At 40.5% G+C, this 19016-nt stretch overlaps 1 protein-coding gene across 1 annotated transcript; it reads right to left on the bottom strand.

The window, feature by feature from the left end:
• Positions 1 to 316: 316 nt before the first annotated feature.
• On the bottom strand, positions 317 to 17296 carry LOC124282872 (exonuclease 3'-5' domain-containing protein 2-like). The gene is made up of 11 exons (XM_046718908.1): positions 17085 to 17296; positions 15113 to 15276; positions 13550 to 13710; positions 11766 to 11891; positions 10627 to 10738; positions 8691 to 8912; positions 7844 to 8006; positions 5926 to 6103; positions 3379 to 3580; positions 3000 to 3131; positions 317 to 675 (listed from the first exon to the last, which is right to left on the bottom strand). Exons 1-9 carry the CDS (start codon positions 17155 to 17157, stop codon positions 3454 to 3456), a joined length of 1326 nt encoding a protein of 441 aa, XP_046574864.1. The 5' UTR covers positions 17158 to 17296; the 3' UTR covers positions 317 to 675; positions 3000 to 3131; positions 3379 to 3453.
• Positions 17297 to 19016: the final 1720 nt, after the last annotated feature.

Genomic DNA, 19016 nt, shown 5'->3' with positions numbered 1-19016 from the left:
CATACCAGTCCCTAAATCTTGCTGGATGGAAAACCTTTGCACTGTCTGGCATTACTTAAAACTCACAAATTACAGTGAGATAATACAATATTGGAGCTTAAGTCTTGGAAGAAATTTAACTTGCAATGAGTGAATTAGTATAGTTTTACAACGCTTTTAGCAATATCAGGGCCAGATACACCAGAAATGGGCTTCGGACATTGTACCCATGGCGGGAATCGAACCCGGCCCTTCAGCGTGACGAGCAAACGTTTTAACCACTAGGCTACACTACTGCCCCGACTTGCAATAATGATGATGGTGAAGATGATGGTGAAGATGATGATGATGATGATGATGATGATGATGATGATGAATGATGATGATGTGAAGATGATGAAGATGATGATGATGATGATGATGATGATGATGTGAAGATGATGATGATGTGATGATGATGACAGTTTGATCCACTATGTTAGCTTTCTGTTTTCAGATCCCAATGAAGGCTGACGTTGCTCAGGATGAACCTGATTGTCTCTAAAGTCCACCTTCCACAATGGCGGCATATATTTGGGCTGCATAGTGTCCAGGAAATGCTTCCTCCACATTTTCTCGAAATCGTACAGTTTGTCCTGGGACCTGTAGTACACCACCACCTTCTTACCATGGGGAACATGAGAGCTGTTGACAACTCTGAAACACAAAATGGATGTTTAAGTACTTCAGCCAGCCACTGAGTCTTTTGGGATGGCTATAAGCAGACTTTGAAAATCATCTGTTTCGAGATGAGATCTGGACTTGTGGAAACTGTTCACTGTTCAACTGTAGTCCTCCGACTTTGTTGCCAGTCCTTCGTAAATGACACTAAAACTATACTTCTTGCACTCTCTATTAGCTTTAATAAGATCTGTTTGTAGAAAAAACAGCACTAAGAACCAGTTATAACAAGCACAAGGGACCAGTAATATTAATTATTTATAACTGTCGTTCATTATATGCATTTTGAATGAGTTCTACAGAAGGTTGTTCATTATATCCACCAGTTCATTGTAAGCATGTTTGTTATAAACGTAATTTACTGTAGCAATGTCAAATGGCGCTTTCTTCTCGTCAAAGAGGAATATCATTACTGGATCTTCTCTTCAGTACAATTTACTAGAGATAACAAACTTCATTTCCAAAGTCAGCTATGTGAGAGAGTCAGGGAGTCAGGCCGAGTGCTGCTTTGAACAGAATTTCAGCCATATAACGGCATCCAAGCTTGATATAGGGAAATGTCCAAAATGACACATGTCTCTGACGTTTACCAATTTGGTGAAACTCACAGTATTATTCTGGCAAACCTAGCAATATAATCGTGGCAAACCAGCATTCAAGCCCACAATCTCAGGTTTAAATTGTGTCTGAGGGACATGACTCAACACAGGTTCCTGCGAAGATCTGGGTTAGAACTGATCTTCAGTAACCCATGCTTGTCGTAAGAGGTGACTAATGGGATCGGGTGGTCAGGCTCGCTGACTTGGTTGACACATGTCATTGTATCCCAATTGCATAGATCCATACTCATGCTGTTGATCCCCGGATTGTTTGTTCATACGGACAGAGAAGATCAGGAAAACTAAATTGCTGAGTTCGGCATAAAACTAAACTCACTCACTCACTCACTCAACACAGCAGTTTGCAGATTTCATGACTACAGGGCCACTTGTGCCACATCACTGATCAGAAGGCCCTGTATATATCATTGTGCCACATCACTGCCACATCATCTGATCAGAAGGCACGGTATATATCACTTGTGCCACATCACTGATCAGAAGGCACGGTATATATCACTCATCACCAGAAGGCACTTGTGCCACATCACTGATCATCACTTCACTGTGAAGGCCACATATATCACTTGTGCCACATCACTGATCAGAAGGCACGGTATATATCACTTGTGCCACATCACTGATCAGAAGGCACTGTATATATCACTTGTGCCACATCACTGATCAGAAGGCACTGGTATATATCACTTGTGCCATGTCACTCAGAAGGCTTGTGCCACATCACTGATCAGAAGGCACGGTATATATCACTTGTGCCACATCACTGATCAGAAGGCATTGTATATATCACTGTGCCATCACTGATCAGGCAGGCTGTATATATCACTTGTGCCACATCACTGATCAGAAGGCACGGTATATATCACTTGTGCCACATCACTGATCAGAAGGCATGTGTATATATCACTTGTGCCACATCACTGATCAGAAGGCACTGTATATATCACTTGTGCCACATCACTGATCAGAAGGCACTGTATATATCACTTGTGCCACATCACTGATCAGAAGGCATGGTATATATCACTTGTGCCACATCACTGATCAGAAGGCACTGTATATATCACTTGTGCCACATCACTGATCAGAAGGCATGGTATATATCACTTGTGCCACATCACTGATCAGAAGGCACTGTATATATCACTTGTGCCACATCACTGATCAGAAGGCATGGTATATATCACTTGTGCCACATCACTGATCAGAAGGCACGGTATATATCACTTGTGCCACATCACTGATCAGAAGGCACGGTATATATCACTTGTGCCACATCACTGATCAGAAGGCACGGTATATATCACTTGTGCCACATCACTGATCAGAAGGCACGGTATATATCACTTGTGCCACATCACTGATCAGAAGGCACAGTATATATCACTTGTACCACATCACTGATCAGAAGGCACTGTATATATCACTTGTGCCACATCACTGATCAGAAGGCACGGTATATATCACTTGTGCCACATCACTGATCAGAAGGCACTGTATATATCAATGCCCATCTGGCACATCACTGATCAGAAGGCACTGTATATATCAATGCCCATCTGGCATGACAGCAAGTTATCGAGATCATTAACCACATACAACAGTGCCATGGCATCTCCATACTGGTAAATTGAAATAAATGTGATTTGAAATATATCATAAACATGTACAAAGACTCACTTTACATCTATTTCTAAAGCTTGTTCAATGATTTCAGGGTCAAGGGAGGTAACTTCATAAAAATCCATCACAGCCTTTTCCAACTCTTGAACTCTTGTTTGTGGGATCTTCTCTCTGTTGAACTTGAGAGCTCTGGAACAACCACGATCAGAATGATTTATTTCGACTGAAGCAAACTGATTTGTGTTAATTTCCTGAATATTACTGTGAAAGCCCCCTGTTCATACCCTGACATCTCCATGTAACTTTTCCTGGCCCAAATAGCTCCATAATTGCTGATTCAGTGTTAAGCAGTACCCACTCACCTGAATAAAACAATAAGCTAACAGAAGATGTCCTCATTATACTTAAATTGTATAAAGACTGCATGAGCACATACTTAGCAGCAGCCTTGACCTTCTGTAGTTCATGATCTGTCACAGTTTTGGAGCCTGCTCCTGAGTCAAGTGGAGCATTACACTGATGGGCCAGTTGCTGTCGGAGGAGGGCGTTCGTGTTGAGAGCTCACTTGGTAACAGTCGGGACACAAGATCAGAATGTTCTGTGAGTACCGTGCTGATTTCAGTTCTCTGTGAAAATATCTGCAAGAACGGTTCAATTTATTCTAAACATGATCTATTAAGCTAAGCTATGAATGAGGGTCATGTTTATATATATATATATATATATATATATACATCATCTTAAATATCGGTCATACTGAAAGAGTACATGTCAGATACTGACATAGTGAAGTACCAAATTGTAAAAGATCTCAATTGAATAATGCCCCCATTTCACTGGGCTACGACCAATCAAGACTACCCCGACTATTGCCGATTCGTCACCTACAATGTTATCGTTCTCAATCAGACAGATTTTGTATATATTTTCCTTTTCTACACAGTGTCTACAGTAAACCTACGTAATAGATGATGCAGAGACTGTAGACATAGGTATAAGTGAAAATAACACTGAGATTGAGGACCCATTGTTGATACGATTTCACCCAGCATTGGCTGATTGGCTACGTTTAAATCACATTTCTGCGGCGATATATCTATGATTCACTCCCGATTCCTCACGATGCTCACTGACACAGTGATGTAAGGCTTACGATATCAAAGACTTATTGCTGTAATTGCCGATTACACATGAAGATTACCGATCGACGATGAGTAAAGTACATATAATTGCCGAGTAAGACACGTAAAATCGGCCTCCAAACCACAAAATGGTCCCGATTCATATTATCCAGCATCATGCTCACAGCTGCACAACTACTTCTTCTGCTGCAACAACATATGGGATTGGAGATAGATATCTATCAATACAGAAGGAACCAGGCACCAAGAAAGAAGAAAACATAAACGGTTTTGGGTACGTCCGTGGTTGAGGTTGGAAAGAAGACTGAACTTTGGAAACTATGACAATCTTCTATCTGAACTCAGATTCCAAGACACGTCTTCTTTCTTCAACTATCTGCAAATGCCTCCTGATATGTTTGATGAACTGCTTAATTCCCCAGACTTACCAAAAGACACCAACTTCAGGAAAGCTCTGCACCCTGGTCTGAAGTTAGCAGTTACCATAAGGCACCTAGCCTCTGGAGACAAGTAACCCTCCCTCTCCTACCACTTCAAAGTGTCAAGACACACTATAGCCATCTTTCTCCCAGTGGGGTGCGAAGCCATCGTAGACTTGTGATGTTGACTTTGATCGCCGGTGCTTTTATACCCTTTCTGTCAGTCTGATGTGAATCGTGCCAATCGTGAGTAAAGCATGCACATTACGTAAGTGGATCGTGTCTTATTTGGGAGGAATCATGCTGATGTTTGGCTTTGACAGCTCTGCTTTGTTAGGCAATTTGCTTGTCGGTTCCATGTTGGGGATGTGTGGCATTACGGGGATGACACATGGCCGTTTCTGCCTCTCGATAATGGTGCGAATCGTTCAGGCTTCACCTATGGTTAATCCAATTGCTCATGATTCTTGCCGATGCATTCCCGATTAACTCCCGAACACACTGGCGACTATCCTGATCAGTCATGCATAACATACGACTTATTTCAATCGGCTCATGATTCTAAACCTGTTCAAAAACTTGGGCCGATTCAAAAATCACCTCCAGATTATGCAGACACCCTCACGTATCTTGCTGATCTCTGCCGACTACCGACTACTCCAGGTATATTTCGCTGGCAATTATACGATCACTGGCGATTTTTATTAAAAATGCAATCAGGACCGATCGCAGCCCAGTGAAATGGGGGTATAAGATTGAGAGTTCAGCTGTTTGAAGAATGATCAATGTTCACATATGTGGGCATGGGATTGAAGCAGTCATAAATATTGGGTGATGTTCGGGCCTGATTGTGAAAGGAAGTATGATTTAGTGTTATCACCCTCTGTTGTTGACTAAACTGGTAGCTTGATTCTTCAGTAAGTTACACAATGTGAATGCATAAGACCTATAACCTGACTAAATCTTATCTACTTGTAAAGCATGAACACTACTCTGGATTTAAGTGAGTGAGTGAGTTAAGTTTAATGCTGCACTCAACAATATTCCAGCTCTATGGCGACGGTCTGTAAATAATCGAGTCTCCACCAGACAATCCAGTGATCAACAGCATGAGCATCGATCTGCACAACTGGGAACCGATGACATGTGTCAACCAAGTCAGCGAGCCTGACCACCCGGTCCCGTTAGTCGCCTCTTACAACAAGCATGGGTTACTGAAGATCAGTATTCTAACCCGGACCTTCGTGTGTCTCTGGATTTAAGACTAAAGCATGAGTTTCTGTCATGATCTATGACTGTGACATGTACTGATTTCACAATTTAGTTCCATATGCATATTTTTGGGTTAACCTTTAAACATATAATTGGGACTGTTCTCTCACAATGAAATGTAGCTGTGATGTACACCTGTTGAATTCTTACCTCTTATACTCCGTGGGAATGACATATTTCTTGATGAAGGCATCTGTCCGGCCACACACTGCACACATGGCCACTTCATCCTCACTGTTCCCATACAGATTATTGTAGTCCTCATATTCATATGTCTTCTCAATCTCATACTTCAACTGGACAATGAAGGGGTCATCACTGATCTTCCCTGTAAAACGCCAGTAAAATCTCTGATTTAATACAGGATGGTTTTCACCTTCAAGAATGGCAGTACATGATTGGGCTGCATGGTTATTAAGGAAATGTTTCCTCCACAATTGTGTGAAGACCCTAAATATCACTACCTTGATGTCTAAACAACAGTGAGTGAGTGAGTTGTTTTACGCCACACTCGGCAATATTCCAGCTATATGGCGGCGGTCTGTAAATAATCGAGTATGGACCAGACAATCCAGTCATCATCAGGATGAGCATCGATCTACGCAATTGGGATACAATGACATGCGTCAACCAAGTCAGCGAGCCTGACCATCCGATCCCATTAGTGGCCTCATACGACAAGCATGGGTTACTGAAGATCAGTTCTAAACCAGATCTTCACGGGTTCTAAGCAACATGTCTATACAGGTGTTTTAAAAGAATCTCTTAAAGAGTTTTTGTCTGCTGTTGTCTTAAGCATGTTTTAGAAATGGTGAGTGAGTGGTTGTATAGTTGAGTGAGTGGTTGAGTTGGTAGGTTTGGGTGAGTGAGTGTGTGGCCCATCGTGATACAGGTTTCAAACATTTTCCATATTGGCAGCGTTTAAAATTCCCACCTGCTCGACCGTCCAGAACGGTCTGTTTTCATCTCGGACGGTCAAATTTCAACAGTAGCCTGTCCGGTGGTCTGGTAGATGTTTTTACCCCTAACAGTAAATATATCATAATATCAGACAGGTTCGCTTGTCATCAGTTTGAGGTGTTTAAGGTATTATGATAATTATGTGAAACTATTTAGGATTGGACAGTTCATTTTACAATAACCAATCACAACACATGTACTTTCAGTTTACCTAAACTCAGTGCATTGCCTGTTAGTGCTATGTAGTCCATTGCAATGCCTACACACAGTAAAGTATTCAGAAACCTGATTTTTTTAATTTTCATTGTTGAAAACCCGACAGGCAAGTTTGTATCCGGACTGGTAATTTTTAAAGTTTCCAGTCCAGCTGTCTGGCTTGGGATTTTGTGAGTTTTAAACACTGATATTGGTGAAATCCTAGAAACAGGTATAGCTGACACACCACACCATGACAACCATACCAAGAGCAAACCAATAATCCACTCCACAAGCATAGCTGTCTGGTATGGCCAAGAATGGCAACTTTGTCGAGAGAAATGCGTTACCTAAGATAACTGGGCAACCTGTGCCCCGTAATGCTTATTGATCCTAAACTGCACTTAAACAGTGCTGTCAAACTGGTACAGGACTATTTTGAAATACACATAAGGCCAGACCAATAATATTTCTTGTTTTACGGATCCGCTGGTCGTGTTTTTTCAAGAATAAGAAAAAAAAAAATAACTTCCCCCACTCAAAAAATATAATCCTAATGTTTTTATTGGCCAAAAATGTAAACTTACAAGAAAAATTTGTTTAGATTGTTTTTTGTCCCATATACACTTCATAAATTGCCAAAAGTAAAATAATTTTAGTATTTAAAAGGAATATTACTTTGACTGGAGTTTGGTTTTTTATTCCCTCCTGCCTCTAGGTTTTCTGAGGACAAAAATCTGTAAAACAAGAAATAAAATTGGTCTCGCCTAATGAAAATCTTATAATTTCAAATACACAAATCATGATATTGCTACATTGTCACGTTTAATCTGCCAATGAATCCAAATGGATTCAAACCAGTTGTTCAACTGAAACTGACCCAATCATTTATCAACATGACCAAACTACTTACGTCCGAGGTTCTTCTTCAGGTACCACTCTGCCCTTAATATGTCACATCGTTGTATCAGCTTGCCACTCAATGTCTGGAGCTGACACCGGAAGTCTATGGGGCGCTGTCTTGGGGAGTAGGCTCGAGCTCCACGACTGTCGGTGTCTACTGTCTTATTCACTGGCTGGTAAAAAAATTACAGCAATGTAAAAAATATGTATTGTAATTATCATCATTAAAGATGATGATACTAGAAAGTGTCTGCATTTTTACATACAAGTGTAGCAAAACGGAATGACCACCTTTATGTATCAATGATTTACATACCATTCACCATGGATAACCTTTAGAATGGCCTTGACCCAACACAAAAAGGAGTCAACGTATCAAGAAGTCCAAAGAGTGAAATTACTCACAGTATCCTAGTTATGTCTCACCATTTTCCAAAGCATGTTTTAAAAACAAACAGAAGACAATACATGTTACAGAGATTCTTTCACTACAGTCAACTGTCTGGATATCTTTCCTGGATATCAATTTTTTAAAGCAAAAACAATACATGCACCAGGGGCAGATCCAGATATACACACACACACACCCCTACATCCACCTCTGAACAAATATTTTCTGAGGAGCATTTCCCCCTAACCTTTGGACTTCATTTATTTATGGGGCGCGGTGGGCGAGCTGGCTAAGGCGCCAGGCTAGTGATCCAGCGAGGTTGAGGTGTCGGGATCGAGCCCACCTGTGACCGGGTGTAAAGACCTTGGAGTCAACTTTGTGCACACACACACACACACACACACACCAAAATCCTGGATCTGCTCCTGTGCACAACCTGATGAAATACTGGTCTTTAGAACCCCACCTGTTTGATGCCATCTTCCTTGTTGTGAGACCTTGGACTACAGAAAGGTGTGTCAATATACCACTGACATATAGCTAACGCAGCCTGCCAAAACTCCCCTTCCCCCACACTCTCCATCCCTGGGGGGTAAAGCTCATCAGGGTTCCGATTCAGCATCTTGGTGAGGACGAGCTTCGTGAAGATGTCGACAGCAACAGCAGCATCAGCCGCTGCATACTGTATCTGCAAGAGTGATTGACATTCTACTGATAACAGATCCTGACATATCTAAGAGACACAACTCTGCATAGTCAATTGTGGTGCATGAGAATTAGGCCACGCAGACATAACATAAATGTGCATACATGTATAACTGGAAGGACTAGTTTGCTTATTATTCTGCATTTCAAACAGATGCATAGAATGGAAGCATGCAGATGGTTTTAGTCATGCCTTTCACACATTATTGCTTTGGTGTGTTAAGAGTGAGTGAGTTTGGGTTTTACGCCACTTTTAGCAAAATTCCAGCAATGGCGGGGAACACCAGCAATGGCGGGGAACACCAGCAATGGGCTGCTAATATTGTACCCATGCAAGGAATCAACCCTGGGTTTTCGGTGTAACGAGCGAACACTTTAACCAATTAGGCTACCGGTTCCCCATTTTCCCTGTATCTTGCATCATCAGAATGACAAGCTGGTTCAAACTTAACCCAAACTGATGTATAGTCAAATAGGTCTCCCTGGCATTCTGTATTTAAGATTATTAATGCTGGAACCAAAAAGTCAGTTCAAGGAGTTAAATATACTCATCAAAATTGCTTACAGAACACCCACATTTGAAAGCTTAAGGTAGAGTATAAATATACCCTTAAGCCATGACAGATTAACTGTAGTTATATTTAAAAATCAGATTCTTCTCAAGTTCTTTTCAGTGGTATATCTGGCACATAACTATGGTTTTTTTAACCCCCCAGTTAAACCGAGACCTTGGTATCATGAAGGGCGTTATTGTGAGGCATGATTGTTCTGCAAAATATTTCTTTATGAAACTTCGCAGATCAAATTGTGAAAAACCCACATAATTATAATTTTAGAAATTTACAAACAAAAGACTAAATCTCGTAAGCTAACTGAATGTAAAATATTGCTTTGTCTGTATGTGACAATTTACAAAAAGGTGCAGTTTGTGACTTTATTACCCACGAGGTCAACGTATGGGTAGTTGCATACTAATCTCGTACGTCACACGAGTGTCGTATCGCGTGGCCTGTGTCGTAACGACTTGACCTGAGATTCTAACGATTTGATTGGATAACCGATGACCTCTCAAGTAGGTCACGTTCTGACGTAACTATTTTTTCATTCATAACAAACACGTGAATTCATTCATTCTACAACTTAAATGCATTGTGGGAATGTAAACATTGCGAACATTGCCGTGTCGCTGTTTAATTGTGAGTCGAACTGAGACATTATATCCATCGAAAAACATAAACGCAATGTTTCCACCAGTGATGTTAGCCGAATGAAGCAACTGGAAACCAAGAAACGAGGTGCTACGGAGTAGTTTACTGTAGGAGGTTGTACGAGGCGATGACAACTGACATGCATCGTGACGCCGGTTACCAAGGCAGTGACGCCATTACAGTGTGGCGTCATGCAAATATTGTACTACAGTACAAAACTCTTTCCGCGAACCTCTTTATGAAACGGTTTCGGTTTGAAGCCAAAACATAACAAAAATACGCTATTTTGTCAATTTAATGCATGCAAGATGGGTAATAAATAAAATACTAGGCGAGGTCTCATTACATACAATTATACGAACTTCGTGACCTTCTATGTTATTCTGACCTCGCCGGCTCGGTCAGATACCATAGGAAGGACACTCGTTTCGTATAATTCGTATGTAATGAGACCTCGTGTAGTATTCTCTATGTCTCTCACTGCCTTACCTGTTGTTCATTGAGCGTCTCTGCCTCCCAGTTTCCACATCGGATGTTATCGTCCTTATCCAGCATCACTCCTAGGACAGACTCTGCCAGACTCTGTAGGCCCTGGGTCTTACTGTCACATGAAACAATGGATAAATAATAATAATAATAATAGTCCATTTATCATGCGCATTTCTCCATGCACAATGCATGCTCAAATCGTGCAAACAATCTGAGTATTATTACCCCGGATAACCCAAGCTGCCTGTGAAGCGCTAGAAGGTTAATGGTTACATTACTTATCCCACTGGGTACCCATTTTCTGCTGGGTGAACAGAGGCAGTTTTGAACATACTCACTTGCCTGAGGTCAAACCACATGACTCCATGTGCTTCGTTGTTGGGCAGGACTGAAGTCCTAGAAACTCTCAGGAGTCAAGCTGACACACACAGTCACCCATCCGAGGACTCTCCATGCCCAACGATGCTTAACTTCAACTGATTTGTGACCTGAGCTATATGCAGAGGCATGGGCACAATGTGTGAAGCCCATTTCTGGTGTCCCCCGCCGTGATATTGCTGGAATACTGCTAAAAGCTGTGTAAAACACCCCCACAAATGCTTGGTACAGATCCTTTACACCCACATCCCACACAGGTGATTTTATTCCACACACAGGTCACCTGACATCATAGGCACCCTACACACAGGCACACAACGTATGGCCGCTCTACACAAGTATTCAACATGCATGACGCATGGATCCATGTCACAGGCATCCTAAACACATGCCACTCAACACAGGCACCCAACTCACAGGCCACTCAACACAGGCACCCAACTCACAGGCCACTCCAACTCACAGGCCACACAGGCACAGGCTACTCAACACAGGCACCCAACTCACAGGCCAATCGACACAGGCATCCAACTCACAGGCCACTCAACACAGGCACCCAACTCACAGGCTACTCAACACAGGTGTAAACTCACAGGCCACTCAACACAGGTACCAACTCACAGGCCACTCAACACAGGCACCCAACTCACAGGCCACTCGACACAGACACATTATATACAAACTACACTACATAGGCACCCACCAAGCATGAAAATCAGGAGGTTATTAACCATGCAGCAGTCACTATGTAGCAGTCTTACCAGTTGTATATATTGCCCACTTGAGACATGAGGAACCTCAGATCCACACAACCATTTACTGGATGGCCGTAATCTCGATATAGCTTCTTGCCATCGTCTTTAACAGCCACGCCCACTTTCAAAACACTGAAATGAGATAAGGGGTATCACATATATAACAATTTTTAACTCTCAGGGTGATATTTTTCCTGTACAATTAAACACGGGGAATGGACATTGTTGTTATTCCCATCAGTGATAACAACACATCTTGTGCTTATAGGACATTTCAGAGTCCAGTAGATATGTCATCATGAGATTACAATGAATTGGTTAAGGGACCGTTCATAATGTATGGCTAGGGGGGTGATGATGATTTTAAGGGGGGTCACCCATTTTGTTCTGGGGAGGTGGGGTCATCAATTTTGTACACATGTACTAGTGAGGGTCAGCAATTTTGTACATAAAAATATTTAAAAATTATGCTTAATAAATATGGGAAAGGGAGGGAGTCATTGATTTTGTACATGACATGTAGGGGGTCACTTACTTTGTACATAAATTTTAGGAGGGGGTCATTCACATTGTACATGCTTCTCCATAAAAATCATCCTCATTATGATACAGTCCTTAATCACATCTACCCACCACCCCTATATCATTTGACCTGTCACTGAATATCAACACATTATTTCTTTTTGTCTATTGTGCTACTTTACTTGTAGATTCAAGTGAGTGAGTTTAGATTAACGCCACTTTTAGCAAAATTCCAGCAATATCATGCCTGGGGACACAAAAAATGGGTTTCACGCAATAACCACTAGGCTACCCCTCTGCCCCTTGTAGATTCAAGCATACTACATAGAATCAGGAACTGAACACACAGCATATATTACATTGCATTATAAATCACTGTACACTAGGGCTGGGACTAGTGGTGTACCGATTAATTGAAATAATCGAAGATTGGACGAAGTGACCATACGACCAACCAATCGATCACATTTTCTCATAATCGAACATAAACGATTTTGGAACTACTGTTTTAGTCTTTGAAATACTTGACAATGGAACATATCGTAGAAGTTGTCAGGGCCTGAAAACGTGTTTAATTCTTAGAAAACTCACTTCACTAACTGAAAAGCCATGACATGATTTTTTGAAGACTCCGGGAAGTTTGTGTTCATGATATATTAGTCATCACTTTAAAGTAGCAAGTTGCATTATGTTATACATATCTGCACTAACGACCTGGATAGGAAAATCTGAAAAATGATGCTAACCAATTTTTTCCGATGATTGTTCGTTGGTAATGAAGCAATCATCAATTGTGATATTTCAACCAATTCCCAACACTAGCTGGGACGGGTCTAAATTTTCTACCCGGATACCTCACCCCCTATTACCCTACCCGGATACCCGATATGTTAATTCCTGACATCAAATTTGTAAGAAATGGCAATATATTCTTCAGCTCGGAAGCTAAAATTTCAAGTTTTTCAATACCTTAATCATGTATTATATTCAAAACAGGTGACTGTAAATTATATCTTAATCTTCAAAGACAATACAATGTTTTAATCATGAAAGAATAACATATTACATTGTTAAATCCATTAGTCACATGATCATAACGGATCCGAGTATTGAGACAGGTACCTGGGTCCAACTCATTACCCACCCATCCCGGGTATCCGGGTTACCCGTCCCAGCCCTACTGTACACATTAAAACCCTCAAAAGAACATCCCCCAAAAAAGCTGCAGCTTCAAATGTGTCTGAATCAGATTATTAACAAATACTGACTGTTTGTCTGTGAGGAAGTGTCTGAGTGAGTGAGGGACTCTGTTCTCCATCTGACAGAGGCGCACCAGTAGACAGAGACCTTGTTGTGTGGAGATCTGTAGAAGGGCCACAGGGTGACGGATGAATTCCTCGAACACCCACTCACAATCCAGACCCACTACCTACAAGAAAAAACTCAAATGGTTAACTTGTCCTTCATTCATCTAATGCAAACGCCTCATAAGGCCACACCAGTTTCTTTTCTATTTTCATGTTTGAGTAAACCCTTATTTTTGCAACCTTTGAAAACAGCTATTACAAATATTTTTTTGCTAACTTGCTATTGAAAATGCATTTCTTTAATGATTAACCTAAAATAAACCCAGGAATAATATGTTCAATTAGTTTTATTGCCTCCTGCCTAATTGACTATTGATGACCAAGAAATTAGTAAGAAAGAAACTTTATCAATATAAGCAAAAGTTACATATTACCAATGGCATGACAAAGTAGAACAAAATTAAGGTGCAAGAAAGAATTTCTTTTTCTTTTTTTCTGATGGTCACTAATCATATTGAAAACAGGTTTTGTATTATATGCTACTCACAATTTGCTAAGGATAACAAAACTTCACAACTTTACTTAAACATAGATTCATAATTTGAAATTGTATCCATTTAAAACTGGATAAATAATAATATGGTAACCCCTCTTTAGGCAAACAGTCACTTTAATCTAACCTTATGCACTTGATACATGTACAACCATCAAAATGGTTTTCATGGCACCAATCAACCATTTTGCAAATCATGAAACGAGACAGTGACAAGTACACAACACCTGTCAATAGCAGGTATGGGTTCCACAAGATGAAAATTTGAAATGACACTGAAACCTAGGATCCATGCTTAAAATAAGCTTAGATATCTGAACCAAATTTGACCCCACATCATAGCTTTCTGTTGAATCCATGATTTGATCCTTAGCAAAGTGTGAATAGTATATGTCTCTCACAATATTTGTCAGTTTGTACCACAAGCATTGGTCACTTGGGTCCTACTCTAACCAAGGAGGTGAGGTGAGGTGAAATTGGGTTTTACGTCGTGCTCGAGAATATTTCGCTCATATGACGACGTGCATGCGTGTGTATGTGTATGTGCGGCTGCTTGTACTAGCCCAGACTTAAGCTGGTTTTATAGTGCTAGCCCAGTGAGATACCATGCCGCAGTGAAGCATGAATACACCACTCAGACACATTATACTGACTCCCAGCCGACCAGTCCTTGTTGTACCCATTAATGTCGAGCGCCATGCAGGGACCAATAAGTACCACATTTTAACGTCATTTGGTATGACGCGGTCGGGGATCGAACCCGCGACCTTCCGCTCTCCGGGCAGACTCTCTAACCACTACACCACAGAGACGGTCTCTAACCAAGGAAACCCTGTGAGCCTGATGAGCATGATGAGATTCAGTAAACATCAGGCAAATATATTTACTTCTAAACTGAGCACCGTTATTCCCATTTAATCTATTGCTACATTTTAAAATAAGTAACTCATAGAGAAAAATCTGAAACAAACCCTGATTTGTTTAGTATCTTCAAGTAGCTGAGGAAAGACTTTCTCCCACTGTGCAGCTGTTGTAATCACATGAGTGACACCTTCGCCTTTCTTACGGATCTTCACTTTCTTCTTGGCTTTGCTTGCTGCTGATGTCAAGTGGCTCTTGGTCCATAGTAGATAACCTGGAGCAGTTATGATATTTCACTCTGTGAGCTCAGATATGTTAGAGAATGAAAGAGAGTTAGGATGGTTTAAGTCAAAGTGTAAGAAATATTCAATGGCAGAAAATTCCAAGAAATGACATTATGTTCTGAAATATAGTATATAAACATTATATTTGATATACTATGTTAATTAAATAATAACATGTTGGAGTATCATGTTGGAACTTGGAAAGTAAAACACAACTTTGCAGATTCTGATACCTTTCGGTATGGACTTACCGAAACAAATCATCAAAAATGCAAATTCAACTTATAAAGTTGAAAAATAACGCGATGAAAAAAATGCGAAATCGGAGTTCAAACGATTCACTAATTTTCCCAGACTTTTCTGGGGAAAACTGGTTTCAACAGCTGGGCTGTGCTCATAGCACGTGCGCAGTGAAATAGGTTCGCGCAACTTGGAAGAGGGCTGTCCGGAGAATACTTGGTGAAGGCTTTGGTGTGAGCTAATTTCCTAATGTTTTGTTTATATCTCACAGGCGCGAGCTTTTTATATGTTATGACAGTAAATAAACTGTTTCTATAATTTCATTTGTCTATTTCACCACACGTTCTTCTTACCGAGTCACTTTCTCAGTTCGATACTTAAAAAACATGGGCACAATGTGTTAAGCCCATTTCTGGTGTCCCCCGCCGTGATATTGCTGGAATATTGCTAAAAGCGGCGTAAAACTAAACTCAGTCAGTCAGTCGATACTTAAAAGCAATGTCATTATTTAGCGTTGACAGAATTTCAAACTGTGATATAGATATGTCGTTGTCACAGACAAAACTCAATGTCTTGTTTTATTGACACCTGTGTGTCTGCCTGCCTGCCTGTCTGTTAATGACAATATTCAATACACAACTGCGATCACTGACCACATGCAATTTGAACTTAACACCAATCAGGCTATACACCATAAACAAAACGCATTGATTTATGGCCTGAGTTCGGTCTCTGTCACATAATGTAATTACACAGACAGGCAGGTGTGATACTTGAACACATGACATGTTATGATGTCTGTTGATTGCAAAATGTTATACACAAAAAATGAGCATGTATTTACAAAACCCAACATCACTCTATATACACACACAATGAGCCGTGAGGTCATCTGCAAATGAACCAACCGTTACACTTGAGTGCACACCCACCCGCTCTGACTGGGTTCAGTATCCCGGGCTGCTTCGTTTCTTGGGAAGTAAACCCAAGTACACAATATTGCACTTTTGATTTGCGATTGTATGCTTATAATTTTGTTTATACGTTTTTTCATAACCAGCAATGTATATTATATGTCATGAATAAGTGATAATTGTGTTTTAATTATGTTTGATTTTTTGGTTGCATGTGACCTTGAAGATAATATTTTGTTCAAAATATCGTAAGTAAAAATAGATCTATATCAATCAAAATATAATATGTTCTTTGACAGTTCATGTTAAAAAGCATGTTTACAAAATATAAAAATAAATATACAATCAATTAACCTCAAAGATATTAAGCACTTGATGAAAATATGTTAGGAAACATACTTGTTAAGTTTATGGTGAAGACAACTATCGTTTTGTGACTTTCGATGTCATTTATAAAGTCTGGGGTAATTAAATATATATATCATTGACATTAAATACGTGTTTATGGTCGAAGCACTTTCTAATAAAAAATGGTTTATGGTTTTCATGACAAAAACAATATAAGAATTGATGAATACATGAACCGGCAAGTTTACTATTCATTTGCATCTGTCGCGGCAATCATCTGACGATAGAATACGTACCTCCAAATCCAAAACCCACAAAAATGAGGGTAGGAACAATCAAAAGACCTATTGAGGCTTTTATTTGATACATTGTGTTCTCGGTAACACTTGATACGACTACTGGGTAGCGTGGTTCTCTCCTTGTGAAACTGACAGTCTTAAAATATGTCAAAAGCTACAAATAACGTGAATCTAGCAATAGCATGTTTGCGTGGTGCAATGTCGGTCGCCATTTTAGGTCACATGATCAAAACATTCAGTCACATGACTTCACGCTTCCTTGGAAATCCAACCGATTGATATGAAAGTCCAAGCTCATTTCCCTATTATTGATGAATTCATTTTTAATGCGACGTATTGCTGTTGTGTTTTTACTGCACCTCATTTACACAAGGGAAAATAGATTATAGAAGAATAATAGAACCATGGGTTTTTTAATGTAAAAATAACCATATAAGCTCATTGCGTATAGCCTATCTCACAGGGGCTTGTAACGCTAAAAACTGCCATCAAGGTATATACTGTCACTGACGGGGTCTTAGTACTATATAAAAGGAAAGGGATGTAACGAGGTCAACACACCAGGTTCGTTTCAGGGCGAATTCAACAATACGCAATGTATATATCCCATTTAAAGTATGCACACATCCCAAGCCAATAGATTTACTTACAAAATGAGACATACAGCACTAAAATCAAAGCAGTACTTTGGGAGCTAGGGTCTTCGGAAGCTCGAAAAATCGTGATTTCTCGATTCCGAGCCAAAATCCCTGCTCAGAATTTGTAAGGCAGCTCCATTATGTCACTTAGGCATCCCTCTTGACAGTGCTTTTGTATGAGCATGACCACTTTTTGTCTTCTACCGTTGCGTAAAACCATACTCACTCTCGCATGACCAAGGGTACTGAATCACCATTCACAGTGCATTTTTTTTAAACATAAGAGTGAGTGAGTGAGTGAGTTGGGTTTTACGCCGCTTTTAGCAATATTAATATTCCAGCAATATCATGGCGGGGGACACCAGCAATGGGCTTCATATACTGTGCCCATGTGGGGAATCAACAAGCGAACATTTTAACCTCTAGGCTACTCCACCGCCCCCATAAACATAAGAACATAAGACTGTTAGTGTAACCATTCAGCTTTAGTATTACAGTTATGGAGATGGGGAGTGATGGGTTTTGTTTAATACAGGATTACAGGGTTACAAAAATACGTTCTGAAAGTCTGAGCCAAACAATGTTTCATACCTCCCCAAGCCAGTCACCAAACTCCCCTACACACACAATGGAATCCTAGTTCAGAAGAGCCCACATGCTAGACTAGACTGTGATGTGGGCGACTCTGTGAATAGCTGATTGCCAGCTAGGTTGTGGTCCGTCTCCCAGACCGTAGAGAATAAATAAAATATGAGACCTACTCAAGTTTTGAATGATTTGGCAAGTTCAGAGTGTAAAAGCTGTAGCCAAAAATTAAGGATCGTTTTTGATTCCATTTCGACTTTTTTGGTAGACAATTTTATTGTGTGTAATCTTAAATGACCTTATTTCTGGAACTAGATGTTAGTCAAGTCAGGACCCGTGAAGGTCCGGGTTAGAATGAATCTTCAGTAACCCATGCTTGTCGTAAGAGGTGACTAACGGGATCGGGTGGTCAGGCTCGCTGGTTTGGTTGACACATCTCATCGGTTCCCAATTGCGCAGATCGATGCTCGTGTTATGGATCACTGGAATGTCTGGTCCAGACTCGATTATTTACAGACCGCCGCCATATAGCTGGAATATTGCTGAGTGCGGCGTAAAACTAAACTCACTCACTCACTAGTCAAGTCAGGTTGCTGCTGATGCTGACAATGGTGATGGAGATTTAACGAGCGTTTCCAGAGGAGCTGATTTTGCACTGGGAGTTACCCTGTGCCTTTGTCTGATGCAGACAAAACTACTTAGGTAG

Source organism: Haliotis rubra, unplaced genomic scaffold (genome assembly GCF_003918875.1).
Source record: "Haliotis rubra isolate DU_JTF1 unplaced genomic scaffold, ASM391887v1 Scf305, whole genome shotgun sequence".
NCBI lineage: Eukaryota > Metazoa > Mollusca > Gastropoda > Lepetellida > Haliotidae > Haliotis > Haliotis rubra.
This window is presented reverse-complemented; position numbering and strand designations above follow the sequence as displayed.

Excerpts from the sequence above, each read along its gene's own strand:
- LOC124282872 (XM_046718908.1), bottom strand. The coding sequence starts at position 17,157 with ATGTATCAAATAAAAGCCTCAATAGGTCTTTTGATTGTTCCTACCCTC. Across the intron at positions 13,711-15,112 it reads AAGATACTAAACAAATCAGG|GTAGTGGGTCTGGATTGTGA; the intron begins GTTTGTTTCAGA and ends TTTTTCTTGTAG. Across the intron at positions 8,007-8,690 it reads AGGAAGATGGCATCAAACAG|CCAGTGAATAAGACAGTAGA; the intron begins GTGGGGTTCTAA and ends TTTTTTTACCAG.